We start from the raw sequence: 24,720 nt of genomic DNA on the forward strand, positions 1-24,720 counted from the left end.
AATTTATAAACAATGTATTATTCCCACATTCAGAAAGGAGAGAAGTATACTTATTTATAAAGTGAAAAAGAAGGCCAGGCATGGAAGCCATTGTTCATATCCTCCTTTTACATATGAGGAAACTGAGGCACAGAAAGAAACCAGCTGTCCAAATCACATAGCTGTTAAAGAGCAGAGCCAAAAATCCAACCTCAGTAGTCCATGTCCGGAGCCTTTGCTTTTAATATAGTAAGGAAGACGAGATGGCAGGTAGCTTGAGGGAAAGGCGAGTAATCTCTGTGCTTTGGGAGGCTAAGGTGGGAGGATCACTTGAGGCTGAGAGTTCAAGACCAGCCTGGGCAAAATAGCAAGACCCTGTCTCTCCAAAAATAAAAATAAAATTAGCTAGACATTAGTGCATGCATGTAGCCCCAGCTACTTGGGAGGCTAAGGCAGGAGGATTGCTTGAGCCCAGGAGTTGGAGGCTATAGTTGTGTCCAGAGTTGGTTCCTGCCAGTGGGTTCGTGGTCTTGCTGACTTCAAGAATGGAGCTGTGGACCTTTGCAGTGAGTGTTACACTCTTAAAGATGGCGCAGACCCAAAGAGTGAGCGATAGCGAGGTTTATTGTGAAGAGCAAAAGGACAAAGCTTCCACAGCATGGAAGGGGACCCCAGCGGGTTGCCGCTACTGGCTGGGGTGGCCAGCTTTTATTCCCTTATTGTCCCTCCCATGTTCCATTTCTGTCCTATCAGAGTGCCCTTTTTTCAGTCCTCCTCGTGATTGGCTACTTTTAGAATCCTGCTGATTGTGCATTTTACAGAGTGTTGATTGGTGCATTTTACAGAGCACTGATTGGTGCATTTTACAATTTTCTTGTAAGACAGGAAAGTTCCCCAAGTCCCCACTTGACCTAGAAAGTCCAGCTGGCCTCACCTCTCCATCCCCCCTCCTAACAGGACACCCCACCTGCTACTGGGAACTGGGTGATGACCGCTCTAGCTACTTCCTGCTGGATGGGGCAAAGAAGGGGCCCTGCAGTTGTAGTGTCCTCCAGAGGGGAACTCTCTAGGCCAGTCAAAGGGTCAGTGGGTCGGTCTAGCAGTCCTCGGTAGAAGTTGTGAGTTAAGCTCATTTGGGGTTCCATTTGTAAGACCATCTGTAGCTTGATGGCCTCGATCCTGGAGGAAACAAATTTGAGAAGGAGATTAAAAATACAGAGACCGAAGGTGAGTAATAGCAAGATGGCTGTCACGGGACCTAGAAAGGGGAGAAGCCAAGTCGCCCAACTCCAGAGGTTGGTATAAGAGTTTGAAAGGCGTTGTCTGGTTTCAGAAGCCTTTTCCTGTAAGTGCCAGGCAGCATCCTGTACTATCCCTGACTGGTTAGTTTAAAAACAACACTCCTCCCCTAAGAAGATGCAAAGTCCTCCTTTCTCAGCAGTGAGGAGGTCTAGGCCTTAGCGGTTTTGGAGAGTCACTGTTGCCAAATAGTCTATTTGGGATTGTAGAGTAAGGATAGATTTATTTATTGCAAACTATCTGAGAAATCCTCTGAGAGTGTGTGGTAGTAGGATAATGAAGTAGTTAAACTGGCTATTCTGGTTCCTGTAGCAGTGGGCATTCCTAGCCCTATAAGTAGGGGTATTAGTTGTATGGTCCTGTGCTAACAGACTTGAGCTTTGAGGGGCACTGATAGGGTCTGATTTCCTGTGGCAATGTTAGTGTTGGAACTTAGGAGAAGGTGCACGTGCCTGTCCAGCTGGTGGGGAGGCAGATGTAGGTTGAAGTTCCACATAAGAAGAATATGCCTTGGCCGGGTAGAATGAACTAGTTGTGTATGTTAAAAAGGTGTGTGAGTTTGTTGTTTTCATTTTCCCACACTCCTAGAATACTTGCCAAGGTAGCTCTGGTGAGAGGCTGAAAAGGGTGTTGGGAGCAGACTGAGTGGCTCCCTGTGTTCTATTTTCCCATTGGAGAAAAAACCGTTTGTATCTACTAGGAACCATTCAAGAGAGTAATTGAAAGAGGGGATAAGAAGGCATTCACTAGTGGTGGGGGCACTGCTGCAGGGGGTCCAGGGGTGAACAGTCATGCAGGGAGTATGTTTGCCATTACAAAACCCAGACTGTTTGTTAAGCAGGGAGGAGGTGATGATTTTTGGGGGCCCTGAGAAGCAGACAAACCATCTGAACGGAGCTGTTTGGGTGACTCAGGAGTTACTATGATCAGTTGAGGCTTGAAGTTATAGGGTGTAATTACACTGATGGGAGAGTAGGTGCCCCAGGGGCAGGCCTGATAACAGGTTGTGTTGGATGCATAAAGGGGCTTGGAAAGTTAAGATGGTATTCAGTATTCGTGGTTACAGGGTCTTGTATGGGCTTTTCCTGAGGATTGTGGCCTCCAGGCACAGTGAAGGTGGTATTTGTATCCCTAGCCCCTGGAAACTCCCTGAGTTACTGTGGCTTTAAAAGCCAGACCATTGTCACTTTGTAAGCTTTGGGGAAGCCCAAATCTAGGAATTATTTCATGAATTAGGACTTCAACCACTTCTTGAGCCTTCTCTGTCTTGCAGGGCAAGGCTTCATCCAATTTGTAAAGGTATCAACGCAGACCAACAAGTATTGAAATCCCCTTGACTTAGGCATATGGGTGAAGTCTAACTGCCGGTCTTCTCCTGGATAGTGCCCTATTCTTTGTTCCCCCAGAGGAGCCTTATGATGGACCAAGGGATTATTCCTTTGGCACACCTCACAGGCTTTAACTACCTGTTGGATGGTCTGAAGGAGATATGGCCCTGTAAATAGGGATTTGGCCATTTGATGAGTGTTCTCAGTGAAAAGTTTGGTGGAGCGTCTTAAGTATTTTCCACTGGCTGGCTTCGGGTATGAGTACCTTTCCGTCTTCTGTTGTTAACCACCTGGAGGGGAGAAAACTATGCCCCCATGAAAGTCCTCATTCTGTTTCGGTTGGGGAATACTGGGGCTTAATCTCTTGGAGAGGGTTGTTCCATACCAAGGGTCCTTCCATAGGTATTTCTAATGGGAGGTTCCACCTGGCAGCAATTTTGGCCTCAGCATCTGCCTGATGGTTTTCTTCTGCCTTTTCTCCTTCACCTTTTTGATGGCTTTGGCAGTGTAAGACTGCCACCTCCTTGGGTTTTTGCACTGCGTGCAATAACTCTATGATTTCCTTGTGGTATTTAATGGGGGTTCCCCCAGAGGTTAGGAACTCCCTTTCCATATTGCAGCATGGGCATGTAGGATTAGATAAGCATACTTGTTATCTATATACACATTTTTTTTTTCCTTTCCCAGTTCTAAGGCTCAGGTAAGCACTACTAGTTCTGCTAACTGGGTGCTGGTCCCTGAGGAAAGAGTCTTACTTTCAAGTACTGTTACATCACTAACTATGGCATAACCTGCCCTTCGTATCCCATTCTCCACAAATGAACTTCCATCGGTATATAGGTTAAGGTCAGGATTAGCTAAGGGGACTTCTAAGAGATCCTCTCCGGTGGCATAAGTCTGGGCTACAATCTGTTGGCATTCATGCTCGATTGGTTCCCCATCCTCTGGGAGAAAAGTGGCAGGGTTCAGGGCCACACACAAGCGCCTGGTATCTAAACAGGCAGTTGTCTGAGAGCCATAAATTTCCTTTAGCACCTAGTATGCCATTTACGTCAGTAGTAGTCCAGAGAGTGAGATGCTTTCTTTGTATTATTTTGATAGCCTCCAATACTAAGATGGCCACTGCTGCAACTACCCATAAACAGTGAGGCCAGCCTTTTGCCACTACATCAATTTCCTTACTTAGGTATGCCACTGGTTGTGGGGTTGTCCCACGAGTCTGAATAAGGACTCCAAGAGCTATTCCAACTCTCTCTGTGATGTATAAAGAGAGTCTTGTCCTTTGGGAAGGCTTAAAGCTGGAGCTTTTACTAGGGCCTGCTTTAAGGTTTTGGAGGCTGTTTCTGCCTCTGGTTCCCATTCTACTAGATTAGTGTTTGCCCTCTGGGTCTCCTTGATTAGAGTATAGAGCGGCCTGGCCATCTCGCTGTATCTGGGGATCCATAGTCGGCAAAAGCTGGTGATCCCAAGGAACCCCCCACAACTGTTTTAATGTCTTAGGGTGAGGACAAGCCAGTATAGGCTGTATTCATTCTTTGCTGGGAGCCCTGGTTCCTCTGGCTAAGATTAGACCTAGATATTTGACTTGTAGGCAGAACTGTGCCTTCAGTGTAGATGCTGTGTACCCTTGATTAGCTAGAAAGTTCAAGAGATCTAGAGTAGCCTGCTGGCATGAGGCTTTTGAACTGGTAACCATAAGTAAATCATCCACATACTGAAGGACCAGAGTGCCTGGGCTTGAGAAGTGGCCTAGATCTTGGGCCAGTGCCTGACCAAAGAGATGAAGGCTATCCCTAAACCCTTGAGGCAAGACCGTCCACATAAGTTCGGATACGTGGTCTGTGGGATCCTCAAAGGCAAAGAGAACCTTGGAGTCAGAGTGCAGGGGAATGCAGAAGAAGGCATCCTTGAGGTCCAGAACAATGAACCATTCTGCTTCCTTTGGTATTTGAGAGAGCAGGGTATAGGGGTTGGGTACAGCTGGATATAGAGGAATTACTGCCTCAGTGATGAGTCTAAGATCTTGTACTAGTCTCCACTGAACGTTCGGTTTTTGTACTCCTGGAATTGGGGTGTTGCAGGGACTGCTGCATTTTCTTACTAAGCCTTGAACTTTTAAATGTCTAAAAATATCCTGTAATCCTTTATGAGCTTCAGGCCTTAAGGGATATTGCCTTTGATAAAGAAAAGTGGTGGGGTCTTTTAGCCTGATTTGGACTGGGCAGGCATTTTTTGCCCTCCTGAATTGTCCTTTCAATGCCCAGACTTCAGGGTTGATTCCCTCCTCAAGTAGGGGACAACAAATGGGTAACTTGTTCCCCATATTTATATAGATAATAGCTCTAGCTTTGGCTAATATGTCCCTCCCTAATAAGGGTGTGGGACTTTCAGGCACAAGAAGAAAGGCGTGTGAAAAGAGCAAAGTCTCCCAATTACAACTGAGAAGGTGGGAGAAATACCTGGTTACAGGCTGTCCCAGGATTCCTTGGATGGTAACAGACCTTGAGGACAGCCATCCGGGGCAGGAGATTAACACTGAGAAGGCTGCACTAGTGTCCAGGAGGAAGTCAATTTCCTCACCCTTAATGGTTAAACTTACCCGGGGCTCAGTCAGGGTGATGACATGAGCTGGCACTTGCCCCAGGCACCCTCAGTCCTGTTGTTGAATTATCTGGATGGGGGCTTCTGGCCCAGAGAAACTTTGTCCTCTGGGGCAGTGTGCCTTCCAATGATTGCCTTGGCATAGTGGACATGGGTGAGGGGGCAGCTTGTTTCTTGTTGGACAATCTTTTTTAAAGTGTCATTGCAAAGCACACTGATAACAAGCCCTACTGGGTGATTGGCCTGCTCTGTTTTCTGTCTTCTCTGAACCACCAAGGTTTGTTTGTCTGAGGGCCATGACTAAGGCTGCAGCCTTTCTCTTATCTCACTTTTCCTTTTCGGCCTGTTCCTCTTGGTCCCTATTATAGAACACCAAGGTTGCCAGGTTTAATAATGTCTCCAAGTTTTGTTCAGGGCCCAGGGATAGCTTTTGGAGCTTTCTCCTGATATCTGCAGCTGATTGGGTAATAAACTTATCTTTTAGAATCAATTGACCCTCAAGGGAGTCAGGTGACAGGGGAGTATATTTTCTTAAGGCCTCCTGTAGCCGCTCAAGGAAGGCAGTAGGATTTTCTTCCTTTCCCTGAGTTATGGGTGGACATCATTGAATAATTCATGGGCTTTTTCCTAATTCTCCTTAGTCTTTCTGGAACACAGGTCAACAGATATTTGCGACTCCGGTCCCCATGATCTGAGTCTAGGTCCCAGTGGGGATCCATACTGGGGATGGCTTGTTGACCGGTAGGGAATTTGTCCCTTTCTTCGGCTGTCATTCTATCACTTACTTGACTAAGATACCATTTACTTGACTAAGATACCAAACCCTCAGGCTGCAGCTAAAGCCGCATTCTTTTCATTAAAGGGCAGGGTTTGATCTAACAATAGCATGACATCTCTCTAAGTGAGGTCAAAGGTTTGCCCTAGACCCTGTAGGACATCTGTATACCTATCAGGATCATCTGAAAACTTCCCCAGGTCTGCCTTGGTCTGCTTTAAATCAGAGAGGGAGAAGGGGATATATACCCAGGTTGGGCCAAATTCCCCTCCCCCTACAGCTTGAAGGGGACATAACCGATACCCGGGGGTTTTATGGTCTCTTGGAGATTTCTTTGCTTGTTTCCTTCTGAGTGGGGGAGATTAGAGGAGCCTTATCATTAACAGGAAGAGGAGCTGGAGCTAGGCTAGGATATGGAGGTAAGCTCATGTTTTCCAATACCAAGAATGTTCTTGTTGTATCAAGTTGCTTTTTTTTAATGACCACCTGCCCTTGTTTTATAGATTCAGTGGTATCTTCTTCTGGTATAGTTATATTCTTTCCCTAATTCCTCTTCTTTTATCATCCCCCATTCTCCAAGAAGAAGAAATAATTTTCCCTTGTTTTCCCACTCATCTAGTGTGTTGTAGTTATTTGTTTATATCTTGCCTCCCTTGTTCTTCTATGAGCTTCCTATGAATAGCATCATATTTTTCCACTTTGGCGTCACAGCACATAGTACAATGCCTCACACACTTAAGGTGCTCAATAGGATTGTTAAGTTGAATATTGCATTGCTTCTTAATACTGAGGAGCAGATACTGAAAGGGACCAGGAGTCTTTTGGAGGAGGTGGAAATGTTCTAAAATTGGAATGTGGTGATGCTTACACGACTGTAAATTTACTGCAAATCATTGAATCATCATACTATGTGAATTTAATGCTATGTAATTGTCTTAGTCTATTTTCTGTTGCTTACAACAGGATATTTGAAACTGGGTAATTTATAAAGAAAAGGAATTTATTTCTTGCAGTTATGGAGGCTGAGAATTCCAAGGTTGAGGGTTTGCATCTGGTGAGGGCATTTGTGCTGGTAGGGACTCTCTGCAGAGTCTCAAGGTAGCACAGGGCATCATATGGTGAGGGTGCTCAATGTACTAGCTCAGGCCTCACTTCCACTTCTTATAAAGCCACTAGTCCCAATCCCATGATAACCCATTAACTCATTAACCCATTAGGATGAATTAATCCATCCATGAAGGTGGAGCCCTCATGACCCAATCACTTCTTAAAGGCCCACCTCTCAATATTGCTACATCGGGGATTAAATTTCAACATGAGCTTCAGAGGAGACAAACGTTCAAACCGTAGCAATAATTATACCTTAAGAAAGCTGTTTAAAACACCAAAAACTGTTGGCAAAGGTATGGGAAAACCATTGCTGACATTGAAAAGTTGAGCAAGGCCACAGATATTACGTATATGTCTCCTTATAGTTGGTCCAGAGCTGACCACTGTTACCTGCAAGAGGGTGTCTGATAAAAGGTATACTTGACTATTATCAGAAATAAAGCTCCCAGGATGGGGATATTTGTTCTGTTACTCAGGGCTGGTAATTTTAACTGGCTTGCCACTTCAACTGGAATTCATCTGGAATTGGCAAGCCAGTTAAAATTACTTTCCAGACCTGAGTAATAGAACAAATGCATTTGTACACATAAATACGTTTGCTCTGTTACTCAGTGTACTTATTTACTGGGGCTGCTGTAACAGCAAACACAGACTGGATGGCAACAATGGAAATGTTTTCTCTCACAGCTCTGGAGGCTGGAAGTCCAAGATTAAGATGTCAGCAGGATTGGTTCCTTCTGAGGCCTCTCTCCTTGGCTTGTTAACAGTGTTCTTCTCCCTGTGTCCTCACATGGTTGACCCTCCGTGTGTGTCTGTGTCATAATCTCCTTATAAGGGCAGCAGTCCTATTGTTGGATTAGAGCCCACCTGTATGATCTTATTTAACTCAAATTACCTCTTAAAGACCCACTCTCCAAATACAGTCACATCCTGAGGTATTGGAAGTTAGAACTTCAATGTATGTATTTGGGATGGAGGCATACAACCCAGCCTTAACACAGTGATATGGTTTGAATTTGTGTCCCCACCCAAATCTCATGTCCAGTTGTAATCCCTAATGTTGGAGGAGGGGGTTGGTGGGAGGTGATTGGATCATGGGGATGGATTTCCTCCTTGCTGTTCTCGTGATGGTGAGTGAGTTCTCATGAGATCTAGTTGTTTATAAAAGTGTGTAGCACTTACCCCTTCTCTCTCTTCCTCCTGCTCCAACCATGTAAGACGTGCCTTGCTTTCCCTTTGCCCTCTGCCATGATTGTGAGTTCCCTGAGGCCTCCCCAGCTATGCTTCCTCTACAGCCTGCAGAACCATGAACCAATTAAATATCTTTTCTTTATAAATTACCCGATCTGAGGTACTTCTTTATAGCAGTGTGAGAACAGACTAATACAGGAAACTTTTTAAAGGTTAGAAGATGAGATTAAGATAAAATAGAAACTAGAGAGGCAGAATCGAAACCAGAAAAAAACATATTCCATTCTTTTTGAAGAAGGTGAACTCATGAAAAAGTTCTTTGAGACCATGCCTGGTGCACACGAGGACAGTAATGGCCAGGTGCCCACTCTTGGTTCTGACCATTAAATGGTAAAGTAGGAAGCACCTCTGGTTGAAGCTGCTATCAGGTGGTTTCCCATGGGCAGCTTCTCTGTGGAACATCCTGTGATTTACTGTATGGTCTCATGTCCTCAGCTGGATGGCTCCTTGTGGGCAAAGATACCAATTTGAACTGCGTTTGCATTTTCCAGTTCCTGGCAGTATGCCTTTCTAGTGGCTGCTTCTCAATGAATATGAACAGTGTCTGTTGCCATGTGCTGCCATGACAAAATGCACAGAACGTTCCTGATGTTCTTTGTGTTTTCCAGAGGCCTTCTGAATGATGCTTTCCAGAAAGGGGGACCAGAGGGTACCACTACCCGGCTTATGAGAGGAGAGATCACACTTTCCCAGGTGAGGGGACATCACCACACAGAGCCCTTTGGATGAATGTTCTCTGCCTGCGTGCCCATCTCCCCAAACTTGGGGCCCACCATAATAGAAAACACCCACCTTTTCTGTGAAGGCAAATGTTGTTTTAATGGTATTAATGGGAGTATTGCAGTCACCTTAAAACATACTTGCTAATATATTGTGGCAAATGGTGAACGAAAACTGTGATGAAACTATTGGGAAGAACATTATTGAATTATTGACTTTTTATTTAATCCATAAAAAAACCTCAATAATATTGTTGGAAGGTAAGAAAGAGGGAAATGCTATATATTGTCTTCTTCTTCTTCTTCTTCTTCTTCTTCTTCTTCTTCTTCTTCTTCTTCTTCTTCTTCTCCTTCTCCTTCTCCTTCTCCTTCTCCTTCTTCTCCTTCTCCTTCTCCTTCTCCTTCTTCTTCTTTCTTCTTTCTTCTTTCTGCTTTCTTCTTTTTCTGAGACAGGTTCTCACTCTATTGCCTAGGCTGGAGTGCAGTGGCATGATCATGGCTCACTGCAGCCTTTACCTCCTGGGCTCAGATGATCCTCCCACCTCAGCCTCCCAAGTAGCTGGGATTACAGGCACACATCACCATGCCCAGCTGTTTTTTGTATTATTATTATTATTGCTAGAAATGGGGTTTCACCATGTTACCCAGACTGGTCTAGAACTCCTGGGTTCAAATGATCCACTCACCTTGGTGTTCCAAAGTGCTAGGATTACAGGTGTGAGCCACCATGCCCAGCCTGTATTTTCAGTGAACATACAGAATTTAGAGTGAATTTCTAGTAATTGCTATGAAAATCCTGCGTTTCATTCAGACTCCTTTGGTGGCTTCTGATAGTCTGTGTGTAACTTCTAGGAAACTGGCATGGCTAGAGGGAAGAAGCCTGGAAAACTATATCATGCTAAAGGCTATTTACACTTGAATTGTCTTAAAAAAAAAAAGTCTTATCTTGGGAATGAATGTCATCTTTTAACTTTTCATGTATATATACTATACAGACAGAAAAGTACACATAGCATACAGCTTGATGGCTTTTCACATACTAAGTATACTGCTGTCACCAGCACCCAGATCAAGAAATAAAACATTCTCAGCACTGTAGGCAACACATAACCCCGCTCTGGACACCATCCCTCCAAGAGTATTACCATTCTAACTTCTATCCAAATAGATCACTTTTACCTGTTTTGGACTTTTTGTAAATGGAACTGTGCAGATCAGCTCTTTTGTGTCTGGCATCTTTTGCTCAACATTGTGTGAATGAGACTCATAGTTGTTGCATGCTTCCATAGATCATTTTATTCTCATTGCTGCATGGCATTCCATCACATTCATATACCCCAATCTATCCATTCTTCTATTGATGGGGGTCTGGGTAGTTTTCAGTTTGGGACTATTACAAATAGTGCTGCTATGATGATGTGTATATATAACAATCCATTCTGCTATTAGTGAGTGTATTAGTTTGCTAGGGCTGTGTCTTATATAGCACCTTTAGCTGCTACCTACAGCAAATATGCCACAGACTGTGTGACTTAAACAACAAACATTTGTAGCTCACAGTTCTGGAGGCTGGGAAGTCCAAGATGAAGGCACTGGCAGGTTCAGTGTCTGGTGAGGGCTCTCTTCTTGGTTTGCAGATGGCCACCTTCTTGCTGTATCCTCACATGGTAGAAAGCAGAGAGACAGGGAAAAAAAAAGCAAGTTCTTAGCTGTCTTCTCCCTGTGTCCTCACATGGTCGTCCCTGTGTGTGTCTATGTCCTCATCTCCTCTTCTTATTTGGGCACCAGTCATATTGGATTAAGATTCGTCATAATGACTTCATTTTACCTTAAGTACCTCTTTAAAGGCCTGATTTCAGAATATAGTCACATCATGAGGCTCTGGGGGTTAGGACTTCAACACAGGAATTTTGGGGAGGACACAGTTTAGCCCATAACAGTGGATATTTGGGTAGTTTCCAGTTTGGGGCTTGCTATGGTCCAAGTGTTTGTGATACCCCCCCCCCACCCGCCAAAATCCCTATGTTGAAATCCTAACCCCCAAGGTGATGTTATTAAGAGGTGGGGCCTTCAGGAAGTAATTGGGTCATGAGGGTGGAACCCTCAGGAGTGAGATCAGTGCACTTATAAAAGAGATCCCAGACAGCTATCGAGTCCCTTGTACCATGTGAAGACAGCAAGAAGGTGCCATCTGTGAAATAGAAGGCAGGCCCTAACCAGACACCAAATCTGCTGGAGCCTTGATCTTGGACTTCCCGGCCTTCAGCACTGTAAGAAATAAATTTCTGCTGTTTATGAGCCACCCAGCCTCTGGTCTTTTGTTATAGCAGCTGAGATGGGCTAAGACAGGGCTCCTAGGAATAGCACTGCTATGACTGTGGGTGAATATAATACAATCTATCCATTCTGCTGTTAGTGGGCATTTGGGTCGTTTCTGGTTTGGGACTCTAGGAGTACAGCTATGAACATTTTTGGCCATGTCTTTTGGAGAACATATGTTGGCATTTCCAGTGGGTATGTGTCCAGGAATGGAATTGCTTGGTCACAGGGAATGTATATGTTTAGATTTAGTAGACCCTGCCCGAGCTTTTCTGAGTGGCCATACAAATTGTCCCCTCACTTCACTTTGACAGTGGATACCACTCATGGAAGAAAACTGCAGGAAGTGCTCCGAGACCTCTAAAGTCTGCCTCCCCAAGAATTTCTCCATAAAAGAAATCTTTGACAAGGCAATTTCAGCCAGAAAGATCAACCACCCCATGCTCAAGGCAGCTCTCATGCTCAGGAAGAAAGGTAAGGATCTGATACTGGCCAGTCTCAGGCCTGACCACACAGAACCCTCGGGAGCATTAGGTCAGAATCCGTTGAAGTGAGCTTTGAGATCACAGATCTTCTGAGCCATGATGGAAAGCCTCTTTAAACATGGCCCCAAAGCAAGTTTTATCCAATGGCAAAAGCAGCACTATTAGAAAAGCTGGAAAAATGGCAGAATTTTACTTAATAAAGCAATTGATGCCCATGACTGCCTTGTGAGCATCATTCTCCCCTTCAATGGCACTTTAGTAATGACCCAAATGACATGATCTTTTGTCACAGTGATTAAAAAACAAGGCCTTTTTAGCAACTGTGATTTTCTCAGCCTCTGGGTATCAGAGTGTCCAAGCTAATGAGTTGGCTGACATGGGCTCAGATTATGTCACGTAGTCTAAGACATGAGGTCAAGTTCATCCATAGGCGTTGACTTGGTGTGAACACCTGACTCTTGTCATAGGCATACTTGAAACTATTCCACCCTCTTATCAGTAGACTTACCTGGTTGAGGCTGAGCCATCCGGTGTCTGCAATTCCTCCCTCTTATTGCGTGGGAAGAGTCTCACCATCAACTCTTCAGTGTCTTCTTTCCAGCATTGCCTAGTTCTCACCCTCGCTGTTTAGGCAGATAAAGCCAGGGGATAATCCTATCTCTATGTACACTTCTCTAGTTTTGAAATAGGAACCTAGTCCCTGATTGCCAAGGCAAGTATTCTGGAATTTAGTCAAGCAGTGTTTTCAGTAGCATGGACTAGAAAGAATGCTGGACCTTCACCATGTGGCTCTGGGTGGCTCGTGACTTGTCTGAGCTTGTTTGCTCATCTGTGAATGAGGGAGGGTAGGATCGGCCCTGTCCACCCCTGAGGTGGTGGAGATCAAAATGAGCTGATGAGTGTAAAAGTGCTGCTCCACTGTTGTCAAGGAGGAAGGAGGGTAGTTTCTCCATCTAGGCTTCTGAGGGCCTTGAATGAACGCAACTCACGCTTGTGTCTGTGTCAGAGGTGTTCATGAGTCAAGATGATTCTTTTCCAGTTTGTTGGTTGAAAGTTGGGCATAAGAGATTGATAAAAGTGAGCACAACCTGCTTGGCCCATCATTGGAGTCCCCTGGGGGTATCTGGAGCATTTCAGGGCAAAGGTCTGTAGCTGGTCCATCTACTAGTGGCTTTTTGCTCAGGATTCACAACTGCCATCCTCACCAACACCTGGCTGGACGACCGTGCTGAGAGAGATGGCCTGGCCCAGCTGATGTGTGAGCTGAAGACGCACTTTGACTTCCTGATAGAGTCGTGTCAGGTGGGAATGGTCAAACCTGAACCTCAGATCTACAAGTTTCTGCTGGACACCCTGAAGGCCAGCCCCAGTGAGGTACGGAGACCCTTCCTTATGGCAGAGAAGGATGTTCAGAGATATTGCAACCAGAGAAAAACTGAGGAGTAAGCAGGTGGGATACATCTTGGGCCTGGCAGGACAGCTCTGAGTCCACTTCTCCCAGACCACGTCTTCTCCTAAAAGACTGTTACCCATTCTTTGATCTAGAAAGTTCTCCCAGAGGTGGGCATTTGGCTCCATTGTATAGCTGTTACAGAACTTTTGTCAAAACAGGCATCAGCAAAAGCTGTTTTAGCCCAGCTGCCTCAGTTTACTTACAAAGAAATGGAGATCCTGGGAGACTTGCAAGGCCACAAGACTAGTAGTCAGGTTCATCCCCACAAAGGGTGAGTGAGGACGGGCTCCGGTATTGCCACGGTCTCCCACCAGACACCCTGTGCCCTGAGCCTGTCTCCAGAGATCACCTTTCCTAAAGCTCTCTTCTCTTTGTGTGTCCCTACTTTAATCTGCAAAAGGTGATTGAATAGAGATTAAATTCCTTTCCCTCACATTTCCAACCCCCTACCTCCCCACAAGCTGATCAGAGCAAACCCTGAACTCTAGCCTTGGAGTCCTCGCCATGCTGCATCCTGGGACCTCCCCTTTCTCCTCCTGGACTTTGCTTCTTCTCTTCTCAGTGCCTGGAGTCAGCCTCAGAGCAGGGCTCCCAATCTAAGCCTGCACAGGAATATATCAGTCTTCCTGTCGATGGCTTCCAGGTTGGATGAGCTGCTTAGAATTCTAGACTTCCCTTGTCCAAGATGGTAAATGCATGCACCCATGCTTTCTATGACTTCCAGGATTTTTCTTCTCTTTTTATTTATTTATTGTTTAACTAATTAATTTATTTTTTCTTAGAGACAGAGCCTCACTCTGTCACCTAGGCTGGAGTGCAGTGATGCGATCATAGCTCACTGCAGTCTCAAACTCCTGAGCTCAAGTGATCCTCCTGCCTCAGCCTCCCAAGTAGCTATGACCACAGGTTCATGCCACCATGCATGGCTAATTTTTTACTTTTTGTTGTAATGGGGGCCTCACTATATTGTTCATGCTAATCTTGAACTCCTGGTTTCAACCAATCCTTCCAGTCTCCCAAAGTGCTGGGATTACAGATGTGAGCCATCAAGCCTAGCACTTTCTTTGTTACTACATATAAATTTTTGATTCATTAAGAATCTATTTGGGGGTAAGATATAAAGCAAGGATCCATTTTATTCCCCCAAACAGTTAACCAGTCATACCAAGGCCATTAACAATCTTCCTTACCAATTGGATGTGACGCTTTTCTTAGAAACTAAATTCTTATTTGTATTTGGTTCTATTTCATAGATATGTCTGTTTCTTTTCTAGTGCCAAATTTCTACCTTTTGTAGCTTCATCAATTGTTTGACTCTCTGCCCTCACCACAGTTCTTTTCCAGACACATTTTTTGGTCTACTTATGCCTGTTGATTTTCCCAGAAGAATTTTAATGTCACCTTGATAAGTGTGTATCCTCTCCTAATCCTCTTGCAATTTCAGAAGTGGCTGAAGCCAGTAGGTCTGTGTGGGGTCATATGTGCCTTTGTTTTCATGCGTATGTTATGTAATTAAATGCTTTCCATTTTAGCAGTAGATGGTTACAAAAGGAAAAGAGTTTTTAATCTCCTCATCATAAAACAGCCCCTGTTTGCATTCTGGTGAGTTTCTTTCTGGGATTCTCCCATGCTGTTTTGGGCTCAGGTCGTTTTTTTGGATGATATCGGGGCTAATCTGAAGCCAGCCCGTGACTTGGGAATGGTCACCATCCTGGTCCAGGACACTGACACGGCCCTGAAAGAACTGGAGAAAGTGACCGGAGTCCAGGTAACTTGACTTCTGAGTGAGCCAAGCTTTCTGCACTCATCTATGGTTTCTGGACTCAGGAGAAAACCACGAGCAGAGAAGCTGCTGTCCGTGAAGTCCATGAATGACTCCCGGGCACCGCTGATTGGGAGTCCGTCACCCACTGTGCAGTCAGCACGATGTCTCTAAGGAGCATCTTGCCTCTTTCTCTGCAGTCAGTGAACAGGGAGACAAGAATTTATACTAGTGTTAGTGCCAGGGCCAGGGAACTGGCAGCAATAGTGGGATGTTCAAGGCCATCCTGACCTTGCTTTTGAGCGTAAATGTGGAGAACATTTACCCTAAGGATCAGGGCCCCTACCTGGCATGTTCGAGCATGCTGCTGGCACTCAGGTGCAGCCCTTTAGTTCCATCCAGCTCAGAGGAAAACCTCTTAAGCAAAGCCTGTCCCTTCCTGAGGTGGTTGGGACAGCCATCATGATGTCCCTGGGGTTGCCTGGGGATTAACCTGCTCCTCCATGTCTGAGGCACCTTTCTTTTTTTGGGTTGACCTAAGATCGCTGATCTCAGCGAGTCCACAGCCTTCTGCAGAAGTGCAGCAGCCTCGTCCTGTGAGCACAGGGGAGAAGCGGCAGGAGAGAGCTGGCACTCAGCTGAGCCTGCCACACGTCCAAGGATGCACAGCCATTGCCTCAAAGGGAAGTGGGTTAGTTTGCTCGGCTGCCATAACAAAGTACTACAGGCTGTGTGGCTTCAACAACAGACATGTATTCTCTCACTGTTCTGCAGGCTGGAAATCCAAGATCAAGGTGCCAGCAGGGTTGGTTTCTCCTGAGGCCAGTCTCCTTGGCTTGCAGATGGCCACCTTCTCTATTTCCTCACTTGGTTTTTCCCTGTGTCTTTCTGCTTCCTAACTTGCTCTTTTTATGAGGATACCAGTCAGATTGCACTAGGTCGCACCCTAATGACCTCCTTTAACCTTAGTTACTTCTGTAAAGGCCTCATCTCCAAATACAGTCACATTCTAAAGTATTGAGGGCTAAGGCTGGGCGCAGTGGCTCACTCCTGTAATCACAGCACTTTGGGAGGCCAAGGTGGGTGGATCAGTTGATGTCAGGAGTTCGAGACCAACCTGGCCAACATGGCTACACCCCGTCTCTACTAAAAATATAAAAACTTAGCCAAGCATGGTGGTAGGCACCTGTAATCCCAGCTACTCAGGAGGCTGAGGCACGAGAATAGCTTGAACCCGGGAGGTGGAGGTTGCAATGATTCAAGATCGTGCTACTGCACTCCAACCTGGACAACAAGAGCAAGACTCTGTCTCCAAAAACAAACAAACAAACAAACAAAAAAGTATTGGGCACTAAGACTTTAACATGTGAATTTTGAGAGTGATACAGTTCAGCCCATGACAAGACTGATTTTTTTGTCTTTAATGAATAAATTAAAATGTACACCCAATGACTCCATAACCTTAAAGCATCTTGCCCAAGCTTTGTTCATTTGTCCTTCTACAAACCTGTAAGTTCCAGGCAACAGAGAAGAAAGCACATCAGACTTGGGCTCAGGGAACCCATGTGCCTGTGTCACTGGCTAGGTCTGTCCCCTCAGCATACCTGAGCCATAGATACCTGTCCTGTGAAACTGGGAAAGCAAAAACCATGTCTCACTTCTCTTTGTCTCAGGGGTTGGAGGAAGAGGAAGATAGAAGGAAAAATGAACATCATCCCCCTTGTATTTTTTTCATTATGGAAAAATACATGTAACATAAAATTTGCCATCTTTGTGTGTGTGTGTGCGCGCGCGCACGTGCGTGTGTGTATGTGGACAGTTCAGTGATATTAAGAACATGTACATTGTCGTGCAGTCGTCACCACCATTCACCTCCAGAACTTTTTCATCTTCCTCACATGAAACTCTGCACCATCAAACACCAACTCTCCATTCAATGGCATGCCCTGGTCCCTGGCAACCCCCATTCTGCTTTTTTTTTTTTTTTTTTTTGGCTAGGGCTGTGTCTTATATAACACCTTCAGCTGCTACCTACAGCAAACGTGCCATAGACTGTGTGTCCTGGCCCCTGGCCCATCCTGCTTTTTTCTCTATGAATTGGACTCCTCTAGGGACCTAATGTAAGTGGAATCACAATATTTGTCTTTTTGTAACTGGCTTATTTCACTTAGCGTAATGTCTCCAAGGTTCACCCATGTTGCAGCATGGGTCTGAATTTCCTTCCTTTTTAGGATAGAATACTAACTATTCCACTGTATGGACAGACCACATTGGGTTTATCCACTCAGCTATCCAAGGACGCCTGAGTTGCTTTTGCCTTTTGGCTATTGGGAATAGTGCTGCTATGAACGTGAGTGTGCATGTATCTCTTTGAGATCCTGTTTTCAATGCTTCTGTGTGTATACATACAATTGGAATTGCTGGATCATATGGAAATTCTATTTTTCTTTTATTTATTATTATTTCTTTTTTCAGACAGAGTCTCACTCTGTTGGCCAGGCTGGAGTGCAGTGGCACAATATTGGCTCACTGCAACCTCCACCTCCCAGGATGGAGTGATTCCTGGTTAATTTTTGTATTTTTAGTAGAGACAGGGTTTCCCCATGTTGGTCAGGCTGGTCTAAGTGATCCACCTGCCTCGGCCTCCTAAAGTGCGAGGATTACAGGCGTGAGCCACCATGCCTGGCCAAAATTCTATTTTTAAATGTTTGAGGAAATGCTGTGCTGTTTTTCACAGCAGCTATACCCTTTTATATCCCCACAGAAAAATCACCCCTTCTTAAACAGGGGAGCCTGCGTCTCTTTCTCAGAGGAAAGCAGTGGGCGTCAGTCATGAACAGGCTTTGTAAATTGCACAAACATATAAGAGGATTATTAAAGTAGGAATCCCCCACTTTTCCCACTCCCAAAAGCAGGGGCATCCCCTGGTGTATGACCTAGGAAACTGAGGACACATGGCAGGAGGGACCCTAAGGGGCACCGGCCCTGCTCACGGGCCTTGGCTCCCCCCGGACCATGGGCTCATGGCCATCAGGAGACAGCAGGCTGCCCTCCCCCATCACATTGAGTCCCTCCCTGCCCCTGTCTTCTCCAGATGCCGTAGAGATGGGAGGACTCACCTCCTGTGTCCCCCTCTGCAGACACCCAGGCAGAGTCTTCCATAGTTATAAAGGAGGTAGATTTCTTAGCTTATGTCCCCATTTTAGAGGTCACAAAACTGAGTCACTGAGGAGAATGAATTTTTTGTTGGGTTACACCTTTAGGACTAAAAGTGACCAATCCAGCAGTAGGATTCACAGCGTGTCCAGTGGCAGAGTTCAGGCATAAGGCTATATTCACATACATGTCCTCAGTAGCGGGCTCCTTGTCATTTCTGCCTCAGGGAAACTGATTCCAGTAAGGTACAAAAGCCACCATAAGGACTCCTTGTTCAGGAATTTCCTATTTACTGAGATGGGTTAATCTAAGCCCTCACGGACTCCTGAGAACAGGCCTGGGACCTGCTGGTAGAAGGCTATTAGCGGCTAGACTGTGTCCCCCAAAATTAATACAGTGAAGTCCTAACCTCTAATACCTCAGGATGTGACTGGGTCTGAAGAAAGGGCATTCAAGGAGGTAATGAAGTTAAAATCAGGTCACAAGGCTGAGCCCTAATCTCATCTGACTGATCTCTTTAGAAGAAGGAGAGATTAAGGACAAGAGCTGTGGCTCACTCCTGTAGTCCCAGCACTTTGGGAGGCCAAGGTGGGAGGATCACTTGAGGCCAGGGGTTCGAGGCCAGCCTGGGCAACATAGTAAGATCCTGTCTTTAAAAAAAAAAATAGCTGGCCCTGGTGGTGCACACCTATAGTCCCAGCTACTTAGGAGGCTTGAGGTGGGAGGATCCCTTGAGCCAAGGAGGTCAAGGCTGCAGTGAGCTGTGATCACATCACTGCGTGTCAGCCTGGATGACAGAGCAGAGACCCCCAAAAAAGGGAGAAGAGGCAGAGATTAGGACACACACAGAGAGGTACCCGGGGCATGAGGACACAAGGGAAAGACCATGTGAAGACACTAGGAGAAGATGGCCATCTGCAAGCCAAGGAGAGAGGCCTCCAGAGAAACCAGCCCCACCAGCACCTTGACTTTGGACTTCCAGCCTCCAGAACTGTGAGGAAATACATATCTGTTCTTGAAACCACATAAACCGGTATTTTGTCATGGCAGCCAGAGCAAACTAATACAAAGGCCCAGAGAGTTTGATTTTGGCCAACTTGAAGGAGAGACCTTTTGACAGAGCTGTGCTGGAGTGACTGCTGTGTGAACTTTGCATGGTGTCCCACATGAGCCTGGGCGACCATCTGAGGAGCTGCCACAGAAGCAAATAATATTAATTAAAGTCCAAATTCTCTGGCTTAGAGCAAGTGATTTTTGCTTCTTGCTTATATGGAGTTCAGTGGGCAGTGGCCAGGGGCTTCACCTCATGCAGTCATTCAGGGACTCAGGTTAATGGAGGATGCACTGTCTTCTACCTGTGGTTTTTGAGGTCACACTGGACACCCAGCTGGAAGATGGGGAGTTGAGGAATGTAGAGAATCATTTGGAGGTTTTAATGTGCCAGGCAGGAGGCTGCACTCTTCCATCTGCATCCATTGGCCAGAACTCAGTCTTGGGGCTCCACTCAACTAACTGGAAGGCAGGAGGGAGAATGGAGTCTGGCTGTGCTGGAGGAGAGGGAGATGGGCTGGTTAGCCGCCAGGAGGGCTCAGGATGGCAAAGGTGATTTCCGAGGCCTCCCCTGGCACCAGTATTCAGGAGAGCCTCTCACGGAAGGAGACTGTGGCTGTCTCTCTCACTGTACCTTTCCTGCTTACAGCTTCTCAATACCCCGGCCCCTCTGCCGACCTCTTGCAATCCAAGTGACATGAGCCATGGGTACGTGACAGTAAAGGTGAGTCAGTTTTGTCTCTCAGTCAGCTGAGTGCTCTCCCACCAGGTCACCTAAAACGACCAACAGAGACACCCAAGAGGCTGAGCTGCAAGGATCACCTGAACCTGAGCCTGGGAAGTGGAGGTTGCAGTGAGCCGTGATCACACCACTGTACTCCAGCCTGGGCGACGGAGTGAGACCCTGTCTCAAGGAAAAAAAAAAAAAGTGACCAGCAGTGACATTTGTTAAATATTGAGGGTGGTTGAACATCCGCTATTTATAAGGAAATGGTATTTCCCACAAATCTCATTCCTCAGAAATCAATGAAAGACCCTGTCTCGGATTCTGTAAAGCAGTGTGACTGATGTGGCCAAACCCCCATAGAACAGCAGGCTAGGGGGCTTGGGCAGCCTGGGGGGCTAAAGCATGCACACAGCTGGCCTGTGTTGGGGGAGAACATGTTTTCATTCAACAGGCATTTATCGAGCGCTTCCTCTGTGTCAGGCACAGGCCAGATACAATGAGTGCAGTGATGATCAAGACAGACCTGTCCTCAAGGAGCCCACATTGAGGGCAAAGAGAGGGAAAGGGTCATTAAAATGTTCTTTTTGTTTTAAAGGGTTATCATAAAGCCAAGGCCACACACAGAGGGCCCTGGCTCATGGCCTGGCTGAGAGATCTAACTTGGTTTGCTGACACAGAGCAGGGGTTTAGTACGTCCTCATGGATTCACTTTGGGATCTTTCCTCATTTGTCATTGGCCTCATTTAAATATGAAAGGATCTAAAGCAATGGGTCCACTCATCAGCAAAAAAGGCCAGACAGCTACTGTGCAGGCAGATAAACCCAGCTGGAATCTTGATTTTGCCACTTAACTGAGATTGCAGCCTTGGACAAGCATCTTATCCCGGTGAGCATCAGTATCCACACCTTTATAATGAAACGACAATAATATCTCTCCATGCTGTTTCTGTGAGAATTAAATGAAGTGTTGTATGCAGACCATGGGGCATAGTATCCAACAGCCACGTGCTCCATAAACGGCAGCTGACAAACAGGAGAGCTGGAGGCTATGGCTGTGCTGACCTTGGAGACCTTGGGGACCCTTGCTGTCCTGGAGGAGAACCTTCAGAGAGAAATTCTGAGATGAATGGAGGGTCTTCCATGGTCCCAGGGATTTTACATTCACAGCCTCGGTGGTTTGGTTACAGCAAGGATGAGGTGCCTGCCCAGAATGGGATCTGTGCTCAGAATGGGTTCTGCCAGGGTGGAGGCAGCCACCACAAATGTAGAGTGGGCATCCACACACAAGTGGGTTTGCATAGTAAGAAAAGGCTTTTCTGGGACTTACTCAGCACTGCTCAGCACCACTGACATCCCTTCTATAACTCTGGGTTCTCCTGAAGGGGTGAGTGTTTAATCAGAGCCTTCAGGTCTCATCTCTCTGGTGGTAAAGAGGAGTGAGGGGCTTTTCACCCAGGGCTGGGGGCTGGGTTGTAACCATGGACAGGGTTATTCTCGTAATTGCCTTAGGGTTTGCATATCCAGCCAGTTTCAAGAGATTCTTTATTTGACCTTGAAGGAGTGTGATCAGAATCGCTTTACCCCGCCTTGTCTTTCCCCCACCCCATATTTAAGAGCTGGCAGTGAATTTCTGGAGAGTCCCAGCTGCGCCAGGCTCTCAGGGGGCTGTTGTATTGATTGCCACTGAATCCTAAACTGGGTTGATAATAGATCTTTTTGTGTTCTGGCTTTATGGACATTTTTCTTAACACAGAAAAAAAATGAGATGGGAAAGGACATGTGTTTGCTGGGCTACTCAGCTGAGTCAATATGAAGCTGTGAGCCTCAGTATCCACAGCTTCATAATGGGATGATAAAGCTCAAGAGTGAGCTGTTTAGTTGGGATCTGTGCTAGAACACAGGCGAACTAGAATCATTTGATCAGACATAAGTGTGAAACATTTCTCAGTGTAAGGTAGATCAAATTTAATGTCAACTTTTGCCAAGTGCTGAAGGAAAGACTATGGAACAAACTCTGATAAACACTGTAGTCCGTAAGAGGGTCTGCCAGATGCCCACCTAATGTTTTCTTGAGCAACATAGCTTATTGGGAGTTATGAATGAAACTTCGTGTGGGGCCAGGTGTGGTGGCTCATGCCTGTAATCTCAGCACTTTGGGAGGCCAAGGCAGGAGGATCACTTAATGCCAGGAGTTTGAGACCAGCCTGGGCAACATAGTGAGACCCCCATCTCTAAAATTAGCTGGGGTGGTGATGCGCATCTGTGGTCCCAGCTACTTGGGAGACTGAGGTGGGAGGATCACTAGATCCCAGGAGTTTGAGGCTGCAGTGAGCTATGATCATACCCCTGCCCTCCAGCCTGGGCAACAAAGTGAGACCATGTCCCCCGCACTGTCCAAAAAAGAAACTTCCAGTGTGGGGCACAGCTTGGAGTCATCTAAGATACAGCCAAGTGGAATTGTTCCGTGTGAATTTCTATAATGTGACTCTGATTGTTCTCCTGCATTTCCTTTAGGATAGTGGAGATATGTAATTGGGGTAAGAACAGGGCACTTTGATTATTTGGTTCATTTGGCTGGACCCCACCATAATAGTCAAGGCTGGTTAGTGGCTGTAACAAACACCCTGTCCCTTTCAGTGGCTTCACACCAAGTGTATTTCTTGCCTACAGCACAGTGCAGTGTTGTGGGCTCTGTCCACACAGCCATTCAAGCAACCAGGCTCCTTCTCTCTGCTGCCTCCACCTTCCTTAAGGCCCGTGTCATTCAGGCAGACATAGGCAAAGGGAGGGAGGCCACGCACAGGAGGTTCCTGTGAGCCCTGGATGTAGCACCTTTCCTCTGCTTGGGAGACACTGGCTGGAGCTCACTTGTGCGGCCACACCGACTGTAGGAGGGGGAGGTGCTCTGCGAGATGCTACCATCTGTCTGGAAGAAGATGGGAACACAGACTTTGTCAAGCCCTCACAGTCTCTGCCACACCCATAGCCCCCAAAAAGACTATGGGTGTGGCAAAGCTTGAACAGATTTCATATTTAAGAAGTAAGCAGCTCTTAATGAAACACTCATAGTATTGAGACAGCCAGGTGGGAGGGGTCCCCAGAGAAACTCCAAACAGCCTGTGCACTGGGGTGGAGCCTCAGGAAGTTCTTGCCCTTTGCAGCAGGGAGGACCCTGGCCCCTCCTCTTCCTGTGTGGAAACTGGGATTCCAACAGTGAGGCGGGAAGTGCTCTGGCAGGGAACTCTGGCCTTGCAGAGAGTCCCCGTTCCCCGTTTTTTTCCTTTTCACCTAATAAAACCCTGCTCTTTACTCACGCTTCAAACTGCGAGCCTATATTTTCATGACCTTGGGAACAAGGACCCTGTCTTTAGCTGAACTAAGGAAAAGTCTTGCAACAGTATTCTGCACGTGACCATGAATATTATGCTCTGCACAGTATCAGCCCCCTGTTTAATATACTGAAAACACATCACAACAGCACCAGAAACTGTGAGAGTATGGGGGCCTTGTAGAGAGGAAGGAGAAGTGGGTTGTTTTGTTTTATTTTGTTTTCCAACATCATAATCTTTGCAGAATTCTCAGGTTATGGTGACAGCCACCTGTTTTTATTGAGTAGGTTGGCCAGGGCCTCTTCTCAGTCATTTTCATGTAACATTGGGGTCTTTCACTGAGAAATCTGGGTCATGCACGATCCAGCAACGGACTGAAATGGCCCTGGCATTCTGCAGATGCTGTGCGGCCTGGGTCCACTGGGCCTGGTGCTTGGTCGCTGCCCGCTTCTCTTTCCCTTCCACAGCCCGGGGTCCGTCTGCATTTTGTGGAGCTGGGCTCTGGCCCTGCTGTGTGCCTCTGCCATGGATTTCCCGAGAGCTGGTATTCTTGGAGGTACCAGGTGAGGAAAGCTGGGGAAGATGCAGCCAGTCAGGGTGAGATCGGGAGAGTCTAGATGGTGTGGCCCGACATGGACTGTTGTGAGGAAGCTGAAACCTGACAGTGGAGCATTGTCTCCAAAGTGTGACCAGGTTGGGGCAGGAGGGTGACTCCAGACCTCAGGGCTATGCTAGGCCACGAGGCACTTTTGCAGATTAGAAAAGGGCAGACTTCTTTAAGACACTCCATGCCTCCTGCTGGGAAGTCTCTGTAATAAGTATAGAAAGCTGCAAGAGCTTTGCCAGGGAAGATGCTGTCTTAGATGTGGCATTTCTGCCGTGCCCCACCACCGTCCACAGCAGCCCTGTATAAATGGGCTCATTTCAGCCCCATGGCAAAGATCCTGGGTAGTGCTCTGTGGCTGTTGGTTTGAGCCATTTACAGGAAGAAGGGGATGGAGGGAAGCAAAGAGGGAGTATCCACCTAGGACTGATGGGACCATGCTGGAGTGTGCCTGTTTGTTTTCTAGATCCCTGCTCTGGCCCAGGCGGGTTACCGGGTCCTAGCTATGGACATGAAAGGCTATGGAGAGTCGTCTGCTCCTCCCGGTGGGTGTGCTGTCTTGCAGCTATCTTGTGCTGGTCTTGCCTTCTACCTGCCTGAGCGCTCCACGCCTCGGTGCTTTCCCTGGTCCCAGATCAGAGTAGCCTTCCCCTTAAGAGAGTCTGACTCCACTTCTTTCCTCTCCTACAGTGCCCTGTGTCTCTGCACTTTGGGCCTCAGATGCCTCTGCCCCCCACACTCTGAATGAATACAGCAGCCCCAAAGGCTCATGC

The 24,720-nt window shown here is 46.5% G+C and overlaps 1 protein-coding gene across 7 annotated transcripts in view; it reads left to right on the forward strand.

Annotated features, from left to right (window-relative positions):
- Positions 1-24,720, forward strand: part of EPHX2 (epoxide hydrolase 2) — a 53,656-nt gene that overhangs the window by 861 nt on the left and 28,075 nt on the right. For 4 of the 7 annotated variants that reach the window (XM_009243647.4, XM_063726299.1, XM_063726300.1 and 1 more), the window contains exons 2-8: positions 8,952-9,036; positions 11,696-11,855; positions 13,050-13,240; positions 14,965-15,087; positions 19,937-20,011; positions 23,811-23,906; positions 24,414-24,492. In XM_009243647.4, coding sequence (XP_009241922.2) covers positions 8,952-9,036; positions 11,696-11,855; positions 13,050-13,240; positions 14,965-15,087; positions 19,937-20,011; positions 23,811-23,906; positions 24,414-24,492 — 809 coding nt within the window. 7 annotated transcript variants of the gene reach the window in all.

The sequence above is a fragment of the Pongo abelii genome, chromosome 7 (assembly GCF_028885655.2).
Source record: "Pongo abelii isolate AG06213 chromosome 7, NHGRI_mPonAbe1-v2.0_pri, whole genome shotgun sequence".
Classification (NCBI taxonomy): domain Eukaryota; kingdom Metazoa; phylum Chordata; class Mammalia; order Primates; family Hominidae; genus Pongo; species Pongo abelii.